Raw genomic sequence first — 26,161 nt, 5'->3', positions numbered from 1 at the left:
CAAACCAACAAAAACTCAATGACTAACCAGTGGAATATTTAATGAGTGTAATTTATGTTTGTTTTTGTTGTAGTGTAACGACAATTTCAGCTATCATTAAACATTTTTGCCAATAGCTCAATGACATTTAATGCGTTTAGGTGATCGTAACAGGACGTTTAGCAAATATTTTAATAAAAGTACAAAAATATATAATCATGAATATATAATCATATATATTTTGTTATACATAAAAAGGAGTATATGTATATCTGCATGTGCTTGATTCCAGGTATTTATATGTATATAATATATACAGACCAATACATATGCAAGCTTTTCAAAAAATTTTATGTAATTTTTAGATTTTTTAGAATTTAGAAATGTTTATCCCTTCTTCTATTTACATGACAGGCGCGTAATTTTCATTATTCCTCTTCTAACTTATTAAAACCGCGCCAGAGTCACGGCGAATTCAAATCATCCAACTGCAGTGACTCGCCTCCTTTGGTTGGACACATTATCGAAAGCATTTTTGTGCAATCAATTCGCTAAAAAATCGTGCAAAAAATCTTTTAACCAAACGCGTGACTTTGAGTAAATGAATTTAATTTGTAAAATAAAATTTAAAACAGAAAAAAAAACTCTCATGCAGAATTAATAGGCTACATTTGAACAAAAATAAAATTAATTTTTTTATAAAGCCAAATTTACAATTGAAACTTGAAAAAATAATATAAAATAATACTCGTTGTCCATTAATTTTGCAAATTCCTACATTTTCTGGTTTACAATTCCATAACATTAAATTTAATTATATATATAAATATTTCGAAGAACGAAAAGGGAAATAGTTTTCATTTCAGCTATTCGAGTGTAGTTTTTATGTCAAAGTTATTCTTTTTTTAAGAGATATTAATAAAAGTTATAATACATCAGCAATTCAATATTGTTAACTTTAAACCCAAATCACTTAAGAGACTAAAAAGAAATATTTTTTTTTACATAATTTTTAACAATAAATTCGCGATACTACAATAGAACGAGTTTGGTTACCAAGAAAATCTTGAAAATATTAAAAAACAAGAAAAAACGTTTACTTCAGTTGCACCGAAGCTATAATACCCTGCACAAATACAAAATATTCCTTACAAGAACAAATGAAAAAGGTTTTCATACACGCAATGGTTACCGATCGTGTAGTTTGTATGACAGCTTTATGCTATAGTGGTCCGATATCGGTTCCGACCCATGAGCAGCTTCTTAGGAAGAAAAGGATGTGTACAAAATTTCAGATAAAAAATCTCAAAAACTGACCAACTATTTCGTCAATCTGATCATTTATATAACTATATATTTTATAAGGCCTTCGACGCTTCCTTCATACAAATATATTATTAAGAGAAAAATATTTTAAAAAAATAAATAAAGTCCATTGAAGAGATAATATGAGATTTCGAATTTTTCTTTTCTAATTTATATATCTTAATTTTTCATAATTTCTCTTGTTTGTATAAAAAATTTAAAACACCTATACAAGAAATAATTGTTTAATAAAAATATAGTAGAATATTATTTAATGCCATTTTTAATAAAATCAGTGATCTAACAACTTTGATTAATAAATTTTAAAAATTGGAAAATAATTTTTTTTTTTAACAAATACTAATTGTTTTAATTTTGAGAAACAAGTATGTTTGTGATCAGATTGATAAGTGTAAATTGTATTAAAATATGCGTATAAATAAAACCAAATTTGATTACATATAGAAATTTTCAAAAAATTGAAAAAATCTGTATCAGATATTTGAAAAAAAAACATTAAGTTTTGTGTTCCAAAATTGTAAACAAATTTGATTACAGAATTAAATTTATTTAATTTCTAAAATTCCAAACCAAAGATAATAGTTTTAATAATTTTTGTATGTTGAAATTTCAAAAAATCTTTACTGTCGAAAAAAATATTTTTCTAAATTTTTTTGTAAAAAAAAATTAAAGTAATATTTTTTCAAAATTTTTTTCTATGTAGCATTTTTTGAAAATCGGCACTGCTACCATTTAAGTAGCAAATATCGTAAGTCACGTGGGCTAATTAGATACCATTACGATATAAAATAATTTTGCAAAATTTGTGGTGTTAAAAAAGCTTGAAGAAAAAAATCGATTATATATATCTATCTTCCTTGTTTTTGAAGTGCTCACAGGAATTAATTTATTTAAATTTAAGGTTTGCTTTCCAATATTTTTATATTTCTGTGTACATTTGTATATTGTACGTATATATATATATATGTATGTATGTAATATTTTAACTCACCGATACCAAACGATTGACAAATGTATTTGGCGACATATCTAGTTGCCAGCGCGGACGATACTTATTTTATATACAACAATAATAACAACAATAAATGAAGTTTTTATGTCATGCGTTTGCTTTCCGTTTCTTTAACTACTTTTTTCGGTATTTCACTGACACTTAAATTATTATATTATTTTTTTATTGTTTGCAAATTTTTTCACACTACTGCTTAATTAACGGAAGTGTTTTAAATCACAGCACTTTATATAATATTTATTTATTTTGGTGATTTTAAACAAAATCACTACAGTAGCGCAGAAACACGCCAACAACAAAGTGAATGAGCAATTGTTTAGTAACAATTTGCTTTTGGCAAGCGAGCAATTGACGTCAGTGGCATTGAACTGGCAATAATACACATAAACAAAGAGTGAAAAAAACCAAATTGGCGCGTGGCATGTGGGATTTGATAAATATGCGTCCAGTCAGAATAACTTTTGTTTATGTAAATGTAATTATTTTTAATTGTTTGGTTTATTGGTGTATAGTTGGTGTTTCTTTTGCATGTGCAAATATATTAAACAAAATTGGCGATAAACAAGATGCTTGCTGCGGCGTTCAAATTTACAAAATATTTATAATTTTTATAAAGAGTTCCAGAATTATTAATTTATTTTTGATATTTTTTTAATTAGATATACTTTTGTGCTTCACTTCTTTTTTTAATTGAACTAATTTTTGATTTGCTGTACATATTTTTAAAAGATTTGAGCATTTATTTTGCTACTTTTTCTAAATTATTGTTTATACTTGATTTTTAAATAAAATTTAAAATTTCAAAAAGTTTTGAAAAATTATTTGTGAATACATTTAATAAAGATTAATTTAAATATTTTTTTTAGATTTCAAAATATTTGTTGAGTTTTGATTACTTTAAAAGTAATGGTTTTATTAAAGTTTTGGAAATTAAATTAATTTTTTAAATTAATGTTCTTTGCAATCCTTGCCACGCTTTCTACAAACAAAAAAAAATTTTCAATTCAAATTTCTTCTTTCACACCGAATTCCAGTTTTTGCAATTTCTCATACCAATCACTTCCAATTTCCATACACAAACTTTTCTTATTTCTTCTAATTCACTTCTGCTGCCACACAAACGCTAACAACCAATCGCCTTGAAAGTAAAATCACAAATAAAACTCGACGTTTCTTCAAGCCAAATTCTTCTGCTTCCAATATGGTTACTTCGAAACCTTACTAGTAAAGATGAGATGCAGGTAACAAGCATTAAGGCGCTCTATAACACATGTAAACAGCCGTACATCTGATTGTTTGTGTGTATACTCATACACCCTCGCCTCTGTGTGTTTTTTTAATTCCTACTCGCATACATACATATGTTTTTAAGTGTGTGTGCGTGGCGCACATGTGTCTGCCGGAAGTAGTAATCACTTAAATGGCAATACGACATTAACTATAAAAATTAATACTTATGTATATATTATATGCACATATGTGTCTGCATGTATTCATTAAAAAAAGAAATACGACAGCAACAACATTGACGTATTTCGCCAGACAAAGCGGCATTTTTCGACTACGCAAAATTTTTATGGTAACATCTATGGCTAATAAAAAATATGAAATACATGTTCATGTATATATATATATATACATATATTATTCTCGTATATGTATTTGTGAGTTTGTTGAGTCTATGAACACCCACACGATAGCACATATGCTGATTAAAATCAAAACTATTGTATTTTAGTTAAACGCATATGTGACTAAAATGTTGCAAACATATGAAATATGACTTTAAGATGTACACATACGAGTATTTATATATATCTATATTTATATTTCTATATATGTAGGTATATATTTTATATGTGATGTGGCAAAAGGCTACTAGAGCTTAAAGAATATGTTACACACATAAAAGGCTTATGATTTCTAGGTTATAACCCTCAACTTCTGTTTAATAACATCAGTCCAGTAAAAGCAAGATAACATAAGTGTTAAGAACATTTCAAACATTTTAAATTGATGAATGATATTTCAGATTGATATACAGAATATAAAAATTTGAGAAATTCTTTCTTAAACCCTTTGCAAAACATTATTCCGAATATGAATCGATAAAAATTAAACAATACTTAGATGAATTGGCATAATCTGCAACGGTCAGTGAGAAGACAGATGTGAGAGACAATTTTCGAGGAAAACAAGACAATTTTTTTACTTATAACAGTGATTATGAATCTTATTGTTCGTAATTCTGAAGGAATGATGTTCCGATTAGTACATGCGTTCCGTTGTACTGTTGCTATGAAAAAGGTAGACCCATAAACTGAGTCTGCGATAGTGAACGGGGCTTCCATATATATTTATATGCTTGTAAAATAGTGAAGTAGACTATTAGGAGAACTGTAAATGTGTAGAAATAGGAGGAAAATGTCTTCTTTCAAGAAAGACATATAGACATTGTAAACATTGAAAGCATTCAAATGAATGAATTTAATTTCAAAAAATACAACTTTAATTACTTAATTTTAATTAAAATTTTAGTTTTAATTTTAATTTTAATTTTAATATTTATTTAAATTTCAATTATTATTTAAATAAAAGTTTTTATAAATTTAATTTTATTTTTTAATTGTCTAGACTAAAGAATTAAATTTATATTCATATTTTTTCCTTTTACACAAATAAGACACTACAATTTCTCAAAATATTTTACTTCTGCTTTTACTTTTGCTTTGCGAAAATATTTGCTTTTTTGCACAATGCATTTTCACAAAGTTATGTATAAAGCTCGCAGTTGTCAGGCCGCCTCCCAATATCTCGAAATATCTTTAACCATATTAGTGCCGTCCCAGCCATATATGTCGTTCGAATGACAATTGCAGCAAGCACTTTGCCGCATATTAATGAGTGCAATTATTTGCAACAACAACAATTTCACTTAAGCATTTTATACATTTTGCCACAATATTATTGTTGTTTATTTAATTTTTTTTGTTGCCGTCTAACAAGCTGCCATATTTGGCTGCCTGCGACCTGTTTACCCGCATCACTGCTGAATGTTAACGCATTGCACCCCAGAAATATTTTATATGCGCTTACTGCAATACAAAGTGTATATTTCAAGTGATAAAATTAACGCGATAAAAAGTATTTATATAAAGGTTTATATAAATGTGAAAATGTGTTAAAATGGCTTATGTCGATTTAACGGCGGGTATTGGTTTCGAGTAAGAATTTTAGCATAGTTTATTTTCTTTTTTGTAGAAAATTGAAGTTGCTAGTTTTAAGGTATGCTTTGTGAAGCAATATTACTCCTAGTCTCGATTATTTTTTATCAGCATAACTGTAAACTTAGTCGACGTAGACCGATATGGGTATTACGTAGTCGATTGATTTTTTCGCAACAAGAATCCTCCAGTACTATAAATCGCAGTTCCGATTCTTGAATAACTTGACGATATTTGGATATTTTGCTTTTGAGTAGAAATATGAGCTAATTTTATATCTTCATTTTATGTTGAGCGCAAGCTTTGAGCTCTAAGGTTTATATAATGCTTTGAGATGACATATCATGATATCAAAACTTAATTAAGTCGACGTAAGCCATTATGGGTATTCAGCTGTCGAGTGAAAATAAAAATAATTTTGTATTTTCGCAACTTCAAGCCTCCAGTACTATAAAACGCAATTGCGAGTCTCGAATAAGTTGAGGATTTAGAAATTTTACATAGAAATATGAGCATATCTTTTATCTTTATTTTCGTGAGCAAATGTATAAAATATAACCTCGAGTCTCGAATAATTTTATCGGCTTGACTCAAATTGTCAATATTCACTTAAGTCGACGATATTTGGGTATTTTGCTTTATAACTTTATTTTATCTCGAACAGAAGCTTTGTGATAAAATTTAACTTCGGATCTGGAATTAGTTTTGATAAATAAACTAAATTTGACAAAATTTAATTCTTATTCACTAAATTCGACTATATTTGGATACATTACTTTATCTTTTTTATCTTTATTTTATCATGAGCAAAAGCTTTCAATTCTGAGTGTTGCTTTGATATGAAATATCAATCGCGTCTCGAATAACTTTACCAACATAACTGGTATTTTCAAGTCGACGATATTTGAATATTTTGCCGTTTTATATTCATTATATTTTAAGAGGAAGATTTTATATCTACAGTAAATTTCATATCAAAAAGTATAACGTCGCGTCTTGAATAATTTTTTCAACATAACTGAAATTGTCATACACACTCATAATGCTTAGAATGCATAAGCATCAGTCCTTTACTTCTAGAGAATGTGAACCAATTCATTATTTAAGCGATTGCTCAATCCACCATACATATATACAAATACAGCAGCACCAACCACCTGTCACAATTCTTAAATGCCACTAAACACACCCAACTAAAATCTTTTCTCAAACAAGTACCGACAAAGGGCGCACATGGCTCTACCATATACATATGTATATACCTAATACTCTTATACTTGTATATATATATACACTTTACTACATGTGTACAATTGTATGAACATGTGATTGCAGAAAACAATACACAAAAGCCAAACAACATGACGCACTTGACCTTCATTTTTGGTGTGAAACGAAAATTTCGAATAATACCAAAGGTATGTGGCATATATGTACTACTATATGAGTATATGGCACATGTGTTTGTTTATTATTGGAGCACCCAGTAGGATCAGCGTTAGCGAAATATCTAGTTGGAAATTAAATTTCATAAAAACATGTAAAATCTGCCTTCGGTGCCTTAAAACTTGGAGAGCAACGAATCGAAGAGGCTAATAGTATAAATTTATTAAACTGGTCGATCGAATAGAGCTAAAATAACAAAATGTTTTGGTACTTTAATGAAGTAACATATTATCATACGTCCTTAGGCTGAAGTCAATAAAATAACATTGATTTGTTGTTTTTTCATTAAAACTTAAGATATACAATTTTAAGATACTGATATTAGCAAGGAGAAACTCATGATTAAATAAAATAATCAGGATGGGCCGTAACTCAACTGCGTTGCTTTTTTAAAAGTACATTAAGTCTACGATTGAACCATTGACATTTTTAAAATATTAGTTCGGGAAATAACTTTTGCTGACAGCCTGTAAACCAGAACCGAAAGTTGCTTTTGACGTTGCATTTCAGTTATAACAAGGAACAGAGCTAAAAGATGTGGCTCCATTTCTTGAGTTATTCCCTCTATGCGAATTTTAATATAGCATGATAATTAATACATATGATTGATTCATTGAAACTCAGGTCACCAAAAAGAAGTTTGTTTTAACTCACGTGCAGAAGAAGACTCCAATGTTAAAGTTTCGTTTAAGATGTAAGACTATAATGCGAATGGTTGTCACTTCTATTTAATCCATCTTCTTTTCCTACAGAGTACTAACCTACAATCACCTAAATGCTTGAATATATGTAATTTACCAACAAATGTACATATTTTCTATAGTTATTTGGAGCCGAAAGACTTATAATGCCCGACAGCTGGATGTCTACGGAGTAAAGTATGTTGCATGTGTGAGAAAAAAATTAATTCTTTTAAATTTACATTTCATATTTCGGTATCATTTGGCATCACAGTTACCGCTTTCAATACTGAACGCTTTCACTTCTCATTTAGTTTCAATAAGTAAATTGAAAGTCATTCACGAATAATCGACATAATTAACGGATGACGAGAGAGAGGTAAAGTGTAATGAGTTCATTGAAATTATGATACATGTAATTACTTTAAATTATTTATACGAGTATTAATACATATTTATTGTTTGAAATAAGGTTCTCCTATAATTCCGAAGCAGCGTTTCAAGCTAGCTATTGATTAAAGAATGTGAAAACGTGCTCCTCTTTTTTTCTAAAATTTCTCTAATCTTACCTAAAAACCTAATTGTCAACCATTTTGAATTGCTTTGGTGTTGTAGGATCTATTTAAATTTTTCGAATTCAAGTTACTTTGTTGTTGTAGAATCTATTTTAGTCCTAGGTTCGTTACTTTTCATTAATCTGCTAGGTATTTTATATCATTACCATTGAAGAATGAATGTAGAACTTGATCGATTGGTTAGAGTGGTATTGGAAGCATGTTATGATACTGTGATGGGTCAGTATTAAAGCAAATTGTTTTGAGTGAATCTACTGTCGTCTGAAAAATTATTTTTAGATAGCCAGTTACCGAGAGGAAATATAGAGGTATTCCCTTCTTCCTATGAAGTTTGGTTTAGAAATATTTGTGCTTATGAATGCTGCGGTCATTTCCGAAGCCCCAACTTTATTTAGCTTTTTGTATAAATGTGTATATCGGCCAAAAGTTTAACAAAAACTCGTAATTTCGTCTTTGTCAGAGTCTTTCTGAGCTACTGATCGCAATACTTAGCACATTCGCTTGAAATACTGGCACATTGGCTTAGTGGGCAAGAAAACGACAGATATTCATTGTGTTTGACCTTGTACTAAACTTGACCTTCTACCAACAGTCTCAGGTATCTTCTTACTGTCCGATCTTTACATACTTAGATTTGGACACAGAAATTAAAACTAACTAAGAAATGCTTCTACCTATGATCATTCTTCTTAATAAAAGTCCATTCAGCAAACAAAGCGGATTTTTGATTTTGTTAATAAATTGGAAGCCGTGGGGTAGCTAAAGTCAACTTAATGATAGTTATTTAGGATGAAACTTGATTTGAAGCGATTTTTAACAACGAGCCGAGAACAGTTGTTCATATTATATGTTGACAATTGACACTTTCTGTTACCAATATATAGTGGATACCTCTTTCTATTCTATTTTTGTTTGCTACCGCCAGTATATTTGAATTATTACAGTGAAGTTAGAATCAAAGACAAGTATTGTCTCGCTGTTTGTTTTATTCTTTCTTAAGTACATAAAAAATTATTGGAATAGTTAAAGATACCAACTATTAACGTTAAACGAAAAATGTATCCAAAGGTACATACCTATTAAGCAGAATTTTACTTTATTTTCTTTTATTTTATGCCATATATATACATATTTCTAATACTCATAATATAAGAAATAAAAAAGAACAAAAAAAAATTTTTTTAGAAATTGTAAAACTGTTTCAGAAAGCCATTAAAACGGCATTAGAGTATTCATTTAATAACCTAACCAGCCATACATATACACATACTCGATTAAATCATCAAATTACGATATATCAATTAATATGACACTTCGCTTGCACCATATTCAGTTCTAATATACGACACTCGTAACAGCACAAGGGGCCAAAGTCGTTCAACTTCTTGCAAAGTGCTTTCAAAACGACAATTTACTGTTGTATATGTTTGCATAGGCGAAAAAGTTGTCCCGTCTGCTTGTCAAGTGGCAACTTTAAAGATTTTTGGTTGCAATAAATTTAATTAAAAGTGAAAATACTAGCGAAAACTAAGGCAGCAAGTAGGAAAATGGGTTAAATTATAATTAAAATTTAGAAAAAAATACAATTAATTAATTAAGAAATAATAGAATAGACAAACATTTTGATTAATTAACTACTGGATTAAAAAATTTAAAATTTTAAAAGAAGAAAACATTTTACTAAAAATGTTGTTTTTTAATTATAAAAAATTGTAAAAGATATACATATTTTTATACCTCAAATTTTTTAACTATTAACTAAAAAAATATTTCACACATCTATTGGGTCTAATAACCTAATAAAAATATTTTAAAATGTAATACAGCAAAAAAGAATAAATTTTTAATAAAAAATATTAAATGGCTTTTATTAATATATTATATGTAAAATATTTTGAGCATTTAAAAACTAATTCTACATATTTATTTTATCTAAAATATAGCTAAAAATAATTAAAAAATAATAATAAAAATAAAATTTTTTTTAATAATATGTATTGAAAATGTTAAGGAATATATATACACATATTTTTAGTACACAAAATAATTTATACTATTATTTTTTATATATTTCTTTGGGGTAACCTTCCGTTAAAAAACTTAAAAAGTAATAAAGCAACTAAATTTAATAAAATTAAATTAAATAACAATAAGATTTTTGAAAGCCTTTATTTGCCCTAAAATTCTGTTCACAATTACTTAAAAATATTAAAGAAAAAAATCAAAAATTAATAAATTTTAAAAATTCATGAATGAATATATTTTTATCACTTAAAAATTGTTTTTGGTCTAAAATTCTGTTTATTATTTAAAAACGTTAAAGCAAAAAAAAATATATATATTTTAAAATACTAAGAAATATTACGAATGTTTAAATTTATATATGTATTTTTATCATTTAATAACCAAAAATCTTCAAATTTTTTTCTAAAAATTAATTAAAATAATTTAAAAAGTAAGAGCTTTAACGTAAAGTCCTATTTTATATGAAAAAACAAATTCTCTAACTTCTCGTGCATAAAATAGAGCTACACCTAATTACGCAAACTCCCAAAAATAAAATTAAAAAACTTTTGCAGAAACTTAACTAATCAAGTCGTTGGTGCATTGAACTCTTACTCTGGGCTATCAAAATGAGGAAAAAAATAGTATACAATTTCTACAAAGCACATTCACCTGACACAATTCTCACAATCAAGCAGTTACAGCTGGGCTCTTGAGTGAAGGCATAAAAATATCACAACAAAACTACCAGCAACAACAACAAAAAGAAAATCAGAATTCACAGCTGTAAGAATGTTGCTCGTTTAGCGAGAAACTTAGCTCAAAGAAATAAGTTACTAAGTGACTCGGAAGCGGTCGGCGGGTGTGGCTACACACATACATACATAGTAAAGAATAGTTTTATTAAATACAGAAGTACCTTAGCAGGGAGACAAGTATATTTGCATATACGAACTATTATATAGTTTTTATATTTAAGAGTTCTTAAAGACGTTACAAGCTTCTCCGAATTGTTTACCCAGTAGATAATGTTGTTCACGCTAAATATCTGAAATAGCTTTTAAACATTTTGATGGAACCACTAGCTAGAACTTGTTTTGAGAAAGGCTCAATGACTGAAGTTATGACATCCAAGATGTTTCAACCTTAGGCTTGTAAAAACTTTACAGTAAACCAAGAAAAAACATTAACTTCGGTTGCACCAAAGCTCCAATACCCTTCACAAATACAAAGGCTACAATTTTTGCGAAGAATACATTGTTGCCTTTGAAGAAACTCATGCCAAATTTCGTGAAGATACCTCGTCAAATAAAAAAGTTTCCCATACAAGTACTTGATTCCGATTGTTCAGTTTGTATGGCAGCTATATGCAATAATGGTCCGATATCGGCCGTTCCGACAAATGAGCAGCTTCTTAGTAAGGAAAAGACAACTGCAAAATTTCAGATCGAAAGCTTAAAAACTGAGGGACTAGTTTGTATATATACAGACAGACGGACAGACAAACAGACGGAGATGGCTAAAGCAACTCGCAACGTATATAGTAGTCCGATATCGGCGATTCTAGCTATTAAGAGTGTAATTATCAATGATATACTTTCCTAGTGGATTGAAAGTGGACCGGAAAGTACCAGGTCAAAACTAGTTCGAAGTCAGTCGGACTTGCCACTATTTGTGTTTTTACTATAAAAAGTAATGTGTAGGTATACTGTTAAGTGCTGGCAATTAGTGTCCCCCAAGTAAATTGCACTTTTTTGCACCAGTTGTTTGTACAGAAAGTGCAGAGGGTTGTTGTTGTTATTTAACTTTACCGACAACTGCTTGAAGAGATACAATTTACACACGCAAACATGCATATGGAAATGTTTTCTTATGCAAATAAGTATGTACATGTGTGTGTAAATATGTGTGTCTATGCAAAATAACTGCATTTAATCATACAACGGTGACGGTGACAGAATGTCAGCAACAATCGTCGTAAATGCATGAAAGTGAAGTAAATATTTACATTATACTCCGGTTCGTCGGCTAACTGTTTGTTTGTATATATGACAACTCTGTTTTTTCTGCATTTGCAATGCATGTGGCAACAGGCAAATATGTAAGACTGTATGTTAGTAAATTTATATACTTTTATAGCACACGCTCCTTCATCAGGGCGTGTACATAATGGAGTTCATGTTGTATTAATTATTTAAAAGGGTACATAGTTGCTTGCTGCTCTAAGCTTATAGTGAATGGGAATTACGCAGTTGGCGGCAAACTGTAATTATAGTAGTTTAAAATTACAGTAGCGTAAAATTCTATAAAATTAAATTGAAATGCAGTGGATGAATCATACTTTGCTCCTGATTGCAAATTGGTTACTTTGCCCAGGTTCCGAAATATATCACACGAAAGCAGTAGTAAGGGCTTCGTATACACCGGATCCAAATGGACTATATTTGGAACTAACAAGGAAGAAACTGTAGGAATTAAAAGGTTTTTCCTAGTTACACTAAAAAAACTAAACCCCCTCCCCACCAATTCAAGGGTTATACCCGTATCCCCTTGTGAATTTCAAAAAATTTAGTTTTTAGGCATAAATGTATGTATATATTTTTAACTTAGTGTAATCGGGCTCCAAAACTTAAATCGCGTTTTTCTGGAAACGCTCTTTTCAGAGTTGTTAATGAAATTTTCGTCAAACAGATTGGCCGATTGGTATACAATTTTCACGCGATCTTCTTAGATTAAATTTTCAAAAAATGATCGAAGGAATAATGTTTTTAACAATAACTTGGATTTTTAAAGTAAGTCTGCAGTGTAAATTTTTACACAAAAACAAAATTTTTTTCTTTGGGAAGCCGATATTTTGTAATGATCAAAATTTTGTCTAGTTCTTCGATCATTACCAGTATTCAACTGTTGTCATAACAAATGTTATTGGTTTTTTGATTTTATATAATTTTAAGCACAAATTCTTCCTCACCGTCGGATGTTTTTTTGGGAGTTCCTCCTGGAGATCGGTTACGGAAACAAGGAAGTATTATATAAAATATCTTTTAAAAAAATATCACGTTTTTCCTGACTCACAAGTAAGCATAACCTCTTAAATGAATATTAACCTCAACAGAAATGGAGCCTCTCTCCATACCTCAACCCAAAGGACAAAATATAATTAACTTTACTAACTCGTGAGTTTCTCAATGAGGAAATTTTCTCGGAACTCCAATGGATTTTTATTTGGACCTAACGAGATCTCAGCAAAAAAAATTAAATTTTACCTGGCTACAGTGAAAAATCTACTGAGAGACCTGTTTAATTTACCCTTAAACTCCATACAGATGGATTCTTTCTCTGCGTTCCCTAACTTCAAGATACAGACGCAAAAATACTTTTATAACTAACATTTTCTAGGTAAAACGAATAAGTCCAAACCAACAATTAGTCAATCCTAATACCTTAGCTGATTAATGCAACTTTAAGCTTAGACAAGAATCTCTGTGATGCGCGGACAGCTTCTTTATAAGTGAATGAGCTTTCCGTATTTCGGCTCAAACCGGATTTATCAATAGACTTCCTAGATACTCCGTCCTTAAGCTTTAGAATTTCAGTAAACCACACAGGCTTTTATAAAGCAAATCAGCAGTGATCTGTTGTGGAACCCTTCTGCTCTCCAAAGCTACAAAAACAGTGAAGTTACTACAAATATTGTTCAGATTTTCCGTTTAAACAAGACTATACGTTGAATAAACTCTACATCTTTTCGCCATGAAATTTTTTACCGTAAAAAATTCTTACAACATGTGTTTGCTGTATCGTCCCTAAAGTAATTTGGAGGAATGCTGCCGAATTGACAGGCGTTGGCTGTATTAAAATCGCTTTGCGAAAGCCCGGATTTCGTGGGACTTAGTTTTGAAGATACGTTCTGCCGAGCGGTGATCGTGTAACGAGATACCGACGACTAAGAAGATTACCTAAGCGCAGTTTTAGTAAAGTTAAAAAAAATCGGAAATAAAAGACGCTTGCAGCGAGTACAAAGTATAGTCTCTTATCCGCTAGGGATTAAACGAAATGCAGGTGCTAACACCATGAGTTCACTAGTAATTTTTTCGGGTGATCCACCAGCGAACAAGAAACCTCCTAAAAAAAATTTGGCATTTTATAACGAAGGGTAATATGGAATGGGTGCATACATATGTATCTATATATATATTGTATATATAGGAAATATATAGTAATAAATCAAAGAAGAGATCGATAATCATGCGAAATACTCATTCATATTATATTCTAAATCCTCATATGTATGTATTTATCTCTGTTCAATACTTCCGCAATGGGAGCGCCGAGGCATCCAAAGAATTGCAACATGAGTTGTTACAAAATTTTCCCACGCCCTTGAGAGCATGCGGCATGTGTAAATACATTTCAGAAAACTACCTACAATATTATACATATGTATATATATTAGGGTGAGCCAAAACAAATATTTCAATCGTTCTCGATGACATAATATTTTTCCTATGAATTCATCGAATAAAAATAATATAAGTCACATAAATTAGATTGAGACAATATTTTGTGAAGTAATGTAAACAATTGCAAAAGTTATTTGTTACCATTTAAGATTGGACTTTGATCTCGAATAATTTTCGAATGAGTCGACTTAAAAAAAATCACAATGCGCCACTTGTTAGTATTAATATTAAGAGCTCAAACTTGACCAGAATATTTTTATACCATATATTATCTCTTTATCTAAACTCTATAATATCTGAATAAATTATTCAGATTTGACTAAAATAGTATATAGCTGTCATATAAACTGAACGATGGGAATCAGGACCTTGTATGCAAAATTTGTGTATTTAAGTAGATATATTTTCGAAGTTTGACACGGATTATTACGAAAACAACGATACAATCTCCGAAACATTTTTTTTTATATCAAATCATTATATATATCATATAGTTGCCATACAAACTGGCCGATCAAAATCAAGTTCTTGTATGGTATTTTTCGTAATTACGGATGATATTTTCAGGGTATCTCAGGCAAAAGGTTTCAATTGTCCCACCCTATTAAATATACCTATACTTGCAGCAATACAAAAAGATACTTCTACAAATGTAGCAAAGAAAAAGACCTTGACAAACAAATCACTTAAATACATGTAGTATGCGAAGCCATAGAAACATGGAAAGAAAACGCTGCAATAAAATTGAATACATACATACACGTACATTCTAATACACACATACATACATTCATATATATAGTACAACAACACAAGCAATCGCTTTAAAGGCACCGTTTTTTGACCTAAGTAGGCATCCTTGGACGACGAACCGCTGCAGGTACGCACACAATCCCACTAACCCAAAAATGTGTGTGTTTGTGTGTGCGGCCAAAGGCCATGACTAACGAACACATACATATAAATTAATGCGTAAAATATATTCCAGTGCAATTGCAATGATGAATGATTGCTAGGCCGTACGAAATTTAAATACTCTAAGCAATAAAATGGTTTGTATGTGTGTATTTCTGCTTGCCGCCAAATATTTATTGAAGTGGCATTAACTTTCTACGCTAGTGGCTAAACGGTAAACGCCTATTGTAGACGGTTGCCGCTGGCGAAAACAAAGCCAAGTCAAAAGAGCGATAATTATTATTTAACAAGTTTTTTTGGCTGCAAGAAGACGCATGCAGACTAAATTGCTGCAGACGTCATACACATATACATACAAATATGTAAATATGTAAGCTCTACGCCTGTGTATGTTAGCTCATGTGCTAATGCATTGGAAATACAAACAGATTATATAGCGATGCTTAGTTCCGAAATTATTCGCTGAGAAATACTTCGAAATCAATTGGCTTTGCCCACACGCTGGCATTGACTCTGACCGACAATTTATATATGTACAAACATTCATAAAATACATATATATACACTCCAATGCAGACAAACATATACATATTTACTATACATATGTGTATGCATATCCAAGCCAATTTATTCCACTGTTAAAATGCATTTTAAATTTGAAAATAATTGCCAAAAAGTTGCATTTGGCAATTCACTTTTGTTTTCACAGATTTAAGCATATTAAGCATAAAACCGAAAAGTGTAAAGAATCCGAATTTTATGCAATTATGTTATTGTTACCGCCAGACTTTTTTTTTCGAGACACGTTGTTTCATATAAACAATTTTCAATGAATTAAGGTTACTTAGTAATATAATATATTTATCTTGATTTTGATCGATCAGTTTATGCCATAGTATTTCGATATGATCAATTTGTTCAAAGATTGTAGTGCTTTCTTGGAATATATTTTCGCTAAATTTTGTAAATATATCTCGCCAAATAAAAAAATTTTTAATACAATAACTTGGTTTTGATTGGTCAGTTTGTATGACAGCCATAAATTATAGTGATCCGATATCAGAGGGTCACATCTCTAAAACTGAGGAACTTGTTTGCGTACATACAAACAGACAGTTGGACATGGTTAAATCGAATCAGCTCATCACGCTGATCATTTATAAACATATGTGTTTTATAGGCTCTGCAGTGTTTCCTTCTCCATATTTTTCATATTTAAGAAAAATAAGTAACACCCTTATTAATTGATGAGTCTTAATATATGTAGTAACTACTGTCTATAATTCTATGAAAAAATACGTGGTTCTCACAAAAACATTTTACTATTTAACTCCCTATAATTATATAATGTAAGCATATATAATTAATTTACATATACCATAAATATATTTATATTATATTTTATATTTTAATACTGAGATTTAAATTAATTATTATTGGTTTAAATAAAAATTACATGGAAACTCTAGAGCCATTTTCAGTTTGGTTGGTATTACCTCAATTAAAAGAGATTCATTTATTCAAATTAATTCCTATTGACTTCTGATTCACAAAATATTATGGCAACTCTACTCAAAAATTATTTCACTACAGCAATTAAAAAAAAAATAAAAAGCTCTTAACTATATATTAACATAAATTTTATTTAAAAAAAGGTATCGTTTTGCAAAAATGCCATCAAAAAAGGTTTTCAAGCAAACATTTTCCCAAAAAAAAATTTATTACTTTTCTCAACCGAAATTATCTTCTCAACTTCAAATTGCTATTATTTGTAACCTTGCAACTTCGTCGTCATTAAGTCTATAGCTATATATATATAACGGCAGCATTGCCACACTAGAATCAATTATATATCTTACATATTGATCGATAATTTCGGTAAAAAGTCAACTATAGGCACTTGGGTCCACATATTCAGTACCTAGAGCTTGAACAGTTGAGTTTTCACATATGGGTTTTCACCTAAAAGTGGGCAGTGCCACGTACACTGTCTAATTTTGAACGCGGTTCCTATAAAATCATCTCATACCATCCCTGAGATAAAATTTAATATCTCTGGCTTGTTTAGTGCTTGATTTATCGCGCTTTTAGTAGTTTTTAACAGAAACGTTATATGGGGTGTGGGTGGGCTTGTCACCCAAATTCACCCATTTCCACACTGTCAATAGAGGTGCTAAAAGCAGTTTTCTGAATGAATTTTGTTATTATAGTTTTAGCGGTTTAGGAGATATGTACATTAAACCTCTTAGGGGGCGGAACCACACCCACTTTTAAAAAAAATGTTGCACTGTAGAAGCCCCACTTTATTTGGTTATCTAGTCTCTATAATTACATATATTTAATAGTAATAATTTTAAAGCAATCAACCAGTTAAAATTGTTCAAACCCACTTGTACAAATCGCAAGTTAATGACTTTAAATTTTTTTATATATTAACGGCCAAAATATTACAATAGTTGCTGATTTATGTGTTAATGTAATCATTGCCAACGCTTTTAGGTTATTTAAGGTTTCACTCACTTAAGATTTTACTTTCATTTTTTATCATTAAAATGTATTTAAATGTTTTCAATATACAAAGAACTAAGTATAATATATAAGCCGGTTTTCTAGGAAATTAACTGCTCACAGTACAAACAAAGTAAACCAAAAATATAATAGAAAAGTAAAACAAAAAACTGTAGTGACGTCTTGCCATAAAAAGCATGTCCATTGACAAATTTGATATTTAAGTCTTTATATGTTTTTTTGAAGCCATTTTGGTCTCGGCATAACGAAGCTGACAAATTATTATTGAGCAATCTGGGTTTTTATTGCTCAATTGTACAAAATGTCGTGAGATAATTTTTAGAATGAGCAACATATTAATTTTAGATGAGGGATTAAAATTTTTGGAGATGTGGAAATATGTGTCTATATTGTTTACTATTAATATTTTTTTTCTAAATGGATTCATTCCATGTCAAATCGACAAATAGTTGGACGAATGAATGATAAAAAGTTTTGTCTTATCATAAAACAAAGTTCTGCCAAAGGAAAAAATTTTGGAAACATTTTTCTAAGAGCTATTCGAAATTGAAAATTTCACTGTTCCCCGATTTTACGAGTTTATTTATTTAATATTTCAGGTTGGATATGTATAATCCTTCTTCTATTAAAAATTGTATACATTTCCTTATCTTATATATAATTTCATTACTTTTTTTTATATATAAATTTACTTATTGTAATTTTTTAAATAGTTAAAAGTTTACTTATTTTTTACAAAATTTTTTTTATTTCAATAACTATGATTTTTATTAGAAAAATGTATTTCTTTTTCAAAACATATGTTCCAATTTTAATAATATGGAAAATAATACATTAAACATTATCTAATTTTCAATTTGAAACATAATAAATATAATATGTAGCAATATGTTTTATAACAAATTTTTATAATCATTTGCAACATCTGTTTATACTTAGGTAGAATGGAAAATCCCACATACGCGTGCCTGATTGCATGAACTTAATAAAAATAGCGTTACAAATTACAGTTACTTAATACTTTGATTGATTACTTGTTGACAATAAATCAAAATTTCACAGATCATAGACCCAACAACGACGACCACGAAACAAAAAAATAAATCATCAATCGTCTTTAAGGAAATCACTACATCACCTCTTAATCTCGGGTGACAAACGATTTTGTTTTTGTAATACATATTTACGCAGTACTTAGGTAAGTACATACATATGTACATAACTGACACACAATCATTAACTTCCAGAAGTACACATAACAATCGTCTTAAAGTTAAATCTATAAATGGTATTGAAGACGTGCGAACCAGGCTGTAGAAAAAAGTATGAAAAAGGTATGTAGTTGGAAATTTATTACCCAGTAAGAACAGTGTTAAATTACACAAATTGATTCATATAAGTATATGGCTAAATTTTCAATATTTATTTAAAAAAAAATCAGAATGCCGAAAAGTTTCTTAAAAAAAATTGTAAAAAATAAATTCTTGTTTTTTGTAAGCGAGTTACAAAAGAAGACCCAAGTCCGCTAAAGTTTTCGTCCAGAAACAACGTTGACATCATCTCAACTGTGTGTGCCGCACAGGCTTCAAAGTATTAAAATCTAAGACAATCCGATAATCTGGAGACTAAACAATCTAAATTGAAAACAAAAAAAAAATTGGATAGACAAATTTTTCGAAATGCAATTGAAGAAAACAGAATAAATAAAAAGTCATATGATAATTTTGAGTATATCATAAACTGCTATTTGGCTAAGTTAGTAGAAATGGTCCTTTTCTAGTCTATAGTACTTCATGAGTTATAACGATTCATATCCACCTATTTGTCTTAGCATAAATATTCCCACAGGGTATGTTCCGGCAATAAAGTTTTATTCCACAGCATTTATTGCTGTTTCTATTGTGTTTACAAGAGCTTGTGGCCGTGACACTTCTCTTGTGGCATTATTATTTTTGGTGACGCTTAGCGATTGTAGCTGTCGAAAAAAGCGTGTTTCGCGAAACGACAAAAAAACCGTGAGTGGGCAATTACATGCACACATATGTATGTGCCTAAATGTGTATATTACTACCAAGAGTGTCATCTCGCTTTGTTGCGAACGGTCCTTGCGTAGCTTTCATGGGCCAGTATTTTATGTACATATATAAAAAAAATATTTACGTTAAGGTGTTTCGTGTGAGAGTCTTATGATCAAATATATGTGTAAAAGTTTTAGGTATCACAATGGGCCAGCGTGCTATACTGTTCAAGTGAGATTCTTGTTAGAATCGACCTCTTAATCTTACCCTACCTAGCCTAGGGTTGTTCTTAAAAATCCTTTTTTTTTTTTTAATTTTGTGGATCCAAACCTCCTAATCGATACTACTATATACCGACTCGACTATTGGTAAAAAATAAAATATTTTATTCAGTCTTCCTTGGCTAATCTAAATTTTTATTATAGTATACCTCCCAAACGCCTCCAATCGGTCCAAAAATTTACATGGTATATATTTGGCCCAGGTAGGGATTAAGTTAGTTGAGCCTACAAAAAATAACTAATTGTAGTTTGGAGAGTCACCCTAATTTATAAGTATGTAATCATATTGTCTTTTAGTTTATCTTCTGCTCTTACCAAATTGTAATTTATTACAATTGGTGTTGGTGAAAGCGACGTATTGTTGTTTGTTGTAGCACAAGAAAGGAAAAATCGCACGAGCAATTATTTGTCATTGACCACTGGAGACACCAAAACATTGCCCACTATAATAACGTCACTTTCCATAACAATTTTGCTAATGACATTGTCAACTCTTAGAGCAATGCTAGCATAAATATTACCTTGTTAATGCTTATATATGTAAAGAAAAACTAAAATTGTTGTTAATTCTTCAACCAAATTGAACAATTATTGAAACGAAGCTTTTCCTAACTCTATAGTGTTTATTTAACGGCCCGTGATGTATAAATTACATTTATGTAAGGTAGCACATTACAATTCAGACTTGGAGAACCAACAATTAATGTTAGAACTGCAAAGGATTTTAACTAGAAACAATATTAAGTCTCCAAACCATCGAGCAGATATCGAGAATATGGTTCTGGAATGAAGTATTAAGTTGCTATCATGTTTCTGAAAAACAAAGATCGAAAATATGATCCTATCCATTCAATCCCCTATCCAACCAACAAATCTTAAACTACGCGAAAACTCATAAATCTAAAACTACGAAGGTAAACCTAAGGGAGCCTTAAATTATTATTTCTTTCTCTGAGAGCGGACTTGTCAGGTATCTACTTAATACAAAGAGTGACTTGCTAAGAATATCATGCATGGAACGAGTCTAAATTTCATTTCATATTTTACAGAATTCATTATTTTTTTCTTACCTTCGTTTGAAAGTCAACATTCATAATAACCACGTAATTATGTAGCTAATACTAATTGATTGATGAGCCGTCTCTGACAAATTTAACTAGTTTGAAATTTACACTTCATTGAGTAATCTTTTCAAATACTCATTGAGTGTTAAAGTATATCTACGTATTTAAAAAATTTAACATTCTGTTGCACCCTGTTGCCAACTGACGAAAACTGTCAACGGTAATTTGATTGATTGGCAATATTCCTACATCTACAAATGAATCACGATTACACAATTTTGTGACTGAAAAATATTTTAAATCTACTCAGCTTAACTAGTATGTTGTTGTTTTAAAATATTGAGTTGAGTAAATGCAGTAAATGTTATTAATGAGTTCTTCTTAAGTTAATGTTTAACGTCTTGTGAATGAAGTTGATCGCTTTTAAAATAATGGAGTTGCTTTGGAGTACTTGATTTGATATTTATTGTGACGATTATCAACACATAGAAGACTTAAAGCGGTTATTGATCTTCTCTTACTCTTACAGAACAGGGGTTATTCTGATGTGTTTCTCGTCCGCTTCTTAATTTCTTCTATACCTGTATGACTCCGTGCCCAGGTAATGAGATTTTTAGATAGCTTATAGCATTTTATAAGTAAAATTGGTAAAGAATATAACATTACATGCTAAACTGAGATAAGGAAATAGATTGACATGTTACACCAGTGCTGAAGGCTTTGAAAATAGTAAAAAGTGAAAAAAAAAATATAGAAACTCGTATCGATTGAAGATTTCTTTTTCGATATTAAGTCAAAGTAAGGAAAAAACCAATGTTTAACAAAAACACAAAATTACAATGTGTTTGGGTCATAAAAAAGTTAGTTTACTCCAAATTTTCTTGAAAAAAATTGTAAGAAATAAATTCCAAAAATTTGGTTATTTGAAATTATCACACAAATTTTGAGGTTATGTGAAAAAGTATTAACACTAAAAATATTGGATATTTTTGTAACCTACTACTTTGCATTTCTACTTTTTTCCATAGGACTTTTGCCAGAAATCGAGATTAACCGTTTTTATTCTTAAAAATTCAACTTCCCCTCTTTTCCTTTTCTCGAGCTCATCATCATTTTCTGTATCTTCCAATGGAGCATAGGACCTCAGATCGCCCGTAAATAATTTTTGCTTTCATTTGTTATTTTATCTTCCTTTTCCAGTGAGTTTCATCCTACTATGACTTTTTTGGCTTTCAAAAATTATCAACCCTGGTCTTTATTATTTTTTCGACGGTAAGTTAAGTATGCCAATACCAGAAATTTGTGCGTGTCACATATAAAAGCATTATGAAGAAAATTACCTTATGAACTCAACTGTCAACTAAGAAAATAAAAATGACCACCAAAGCATTCTTGAATTGAGAAAAATTACTTATGAATAGAATTGAGAATTTTTATTGAAAACATTTAGGATTAAAAATTAAATCTGCTTTGATGGGTAAAGTAATGATAACTACTCAGCGAAGAGCCCGAGCCACAGTGCTGCTGATGTTCGAGCAATGTGAGAGTCAATGGAACAACAGACTGAACATCCCCGACATCCGAAGATTAGCTTCACCAAATCATTCATTGCAGTCAAGCCTCTAATATTGAAAAAAATAATATATACCAAAAAAAAATTTCCTTAAATGTCTTCCGTCATGTGCACAAATGGCCACTAACAGTAACTCAATAAATCACTCACCCACATAAACACACGAAGATGGGAGTATTAGTCATCATACAAAAAGACAAAATGAAATTTTGCAAAATGATGCGCAGGCAGGCCAGATGACTCCCAACAAATTGATTCACCCGCAAACATGAATCATTGATTACATAAACAAAAAGCAAAATCAACTCGCACGTGGAATTTGCGTATGAAAGTGAGAAAAATGACTTAATCGGAAGCAGGTTTCAACTGTAAATATTTTTATAGCGCAAACAATGTATATAAAATACAAATATATTAATACCATTTGAGTTGTATTACTGCAACAACAGGCAGCTGGCTAAAAGCTTAATAGTTGCATAAATTCAATTTTTATTTCAAAATTATAGAAATTGATAGAATATATAGATATCTCACTATAAAATATTGTACAATATATATGTAAGTGTCTAAATAATGACTCACACCAGCACTTGTTCGCGCCGCTGCTGCGGCTGATCTCTATGTGACCTTTATAACGCCGTTTTAATTTCATGCCGGAATCGCGGCGCTGACATAAATTTATTCCACTTACAAATGTGGCAGTTAAATGCGCTAAATATACATTTGTACATATGTATTATATGAAGCCACGAGCATTTATTTATTTAGAGAATTTTTTTAAACAATAGAAATTTAATAGCTGCGTGTGTTTGCGGCTCAGCGTGGGTGTCATAAGGTCAATCGTTCACCTCCAGTAACCTTACACCGCGCCGCAAAGCGTACATAGTTGTTAAACTTTAGTTTTATTAAATAATATTTTTTTTCGAAATTTCTTATAAAAATTTTTTCCTCTTTTAACCACACATTATTACTGTTAGTTGTCGCAATTATGCGGCTTATTGTCGTGCCAAGAGTAGAGAAAAAATTTTACAGCTAAGGCGAACGGTAAGTATGTGTTTGCGCCACTAACCCGAAGTGACAGAAAAACGGTGTAAATGTTGCTAAAAATAAAGGACACAAAAAATCATACGAGATAATTAAAACAAAAGAATATTTGGAGTCAACTTAAGTCATAAGAAGTGGTATGAGTTCGATATAAGTAATAGTTGTATTCGATACAATATGGCTAGGATAATGGTGAATCGAACCAACAACTGGTATAAAACGTATAAGCTGGCATAAGCAGATGGACAGAAAATAGAATAACAGTTCATGAGGAATTGTGTTCAACTATACAATAATCTTGCTTCTTGCACTTGTGCTTTTTTCAACAAGAGAACTATGTTTAAATACAATACATCAGTTATCTGGCAAATCGTTCATGGGTAGTGTTTGCCAAAGTAGGGCACACTTACTGAAGTAATTGATTTGAAATGATCACCACGACTTCGTAGGGTCTCCAATTTAATTTCATATTTGGACACCCATGTCTTAAGGTCGCTTTTTGATACCCAAACTCTTGACTTTATAATCTCCTCTATGGAGAGCCCGTCACAGTCGGTTCTATTCGACGGAAGAGAAGGGAACTCTTTCTTGCGGCTATCTGTCCTCTTGTCTTGAAATATAGACAACTAAATTCCATAGGGATTAGCACCCCAAGTACAACAATATAAAAAAACGAAAAATAGCTGTCAGATATCAGATCAAGTCGTTATACATTGAATTCGGTCTTCAATATTAAATATAATTATTACGGTCTGAAACATCAAGTTTTATTATTGCATATTTCAAATGATATTTTTGTTTCAAAAATTGAAGTGTTTGTTTTTTTATATTTTTCTACAAATAATAATATATATGTTTTGTGAAAATAAAACATAATTAATAAAAAATATCAAACTGCAAATTAAATTAAATAATTCTATTTTTATTTCTTATATTTTTATTGGAAACAATTTCTCAATTGATTTGTTAAGATTATTGATTGATAAGTTAACCGTTTTGGAAAATATTATATTTGAGTTGTAAAAATTATTTAAATCTGTAAAAATCTTTTATAAAAAAAAATATAAATAAAAAAATTGTATTTAAAAAATTCAACTTTTTTTAACTATATTATTTATTTTTCTATTTATTTTTTAATTTTTAATATTTACCATAGTAAAATAAAGTTTTTTTTAAATATACTTTTTTATTTTGACTTTTTCTGAGAAAAGAAAAATTTAATCTGTGAAAATATGTGATGAAAAAAAAATTTATATTATATATTTTTCTATATTTCTATTTTTTTTTTTTGAGAAACATGATTAATGTGATGATTATGTAATCGGATAGTTATTGATAATTTTTTTTTGAGATAAAATGTTTAGTGGGTTTAAAAAAATACTTAAATTTGTGAAAATATTTTATTTTTAAATTTTTTATTAAAAAATTAGCACAAATTAGAAAAAAAACTTGATTAAACTCAAAAGGTTACATGTTTTTAAAACCAAATTATTACTTCTTAAATTGTTTTTTTTTGTTTGATTTTGATTTAATTGAAAATATTAGATATACATTTTTAGATTGCTTAATCTTACCAAATTTACGTTGTGTGTTAAAAATTTTAATTTTAATTGCTTTAATCCCGCCAAAATTTCAGACAAACAGTCAGATCATTCAAAGAAGATTTCATTATTATAGCTACAAGTATAAAACCAGCTGAGAGAGATGTATTATATAAAGATGCGCTGAGTATTGTTTTTACTTTCAAATATATGCCAGACTATTAAATTTAACCATAAAACTTGTTTTTGTATTCGAAAAACAAAAAATAATAATAATCAATACAAAAGTAACCAAAATGAAACACTTCAATTTAATTTGCTTAACTGGCAAAAAATCACATGCGGCAATAAACAAGCGTATATCGAGCTAAACAAGTTAATTATTGTTAAAATTTATGAAGCAAAAAAAAACCGGATTTGTTAACAACTGAGAAAAAAAACCACAATTTCTTTATGGTATACACGCATACAAACTAACTTATTGAAA

General features: G+C 29.7%; 1 protein-coding gene across 3 annotated transcripts in view; it reads right to left on the bottom strand.

Annotated features, from left to right (window-relative positions):
* LOC106616310 (uncharacterized protein DDB_G0283357) overlaps positions 1 to 26,161 on the bottom strand; it is a 122,835-nt gene that overhangs the window by 26,356 nt on the left and 70,318 nt on the right. The window contains exon 1 of one of the 3 annotated variants that reach the window (XM_036361823.2): positions 2,297 to 2,347. The exons of the other annotated variants lie outside the window; for them this stretch is intronic. Within the exon in view, the coding sequence (XP_036217716.2) occupies positions 2,297 to 2,332 (36 nt within the window). The 5' untranslated portion in view covers positions 2,333 to 2,347. Of the gene's footprint in view, positions 1 to 2,296; positions 2,348 to 26,161 lie in introns of those variants that run through there. 3 annotated transcript variants of the gene reach the window in all.

This window comes from Bactrocera oleae, chromosome 3, assembly GCF_042242935.1.
Source record: "Bactrocera oleae isolate idBacOlea1 chromosome 3, idBacOlea1, whole genome shotgun sequence".
Lineage (NCBI taxonomy): Eukaryota > Metazoa > Arthropoda > Insecta > Diptera > Tephritidae > Bactrocera > Bactrocera oleae.
Note: the sequence above shows the minus strand (reverse complement) of the source record. Positions and strands in the feature narration are given on the sequence as shown.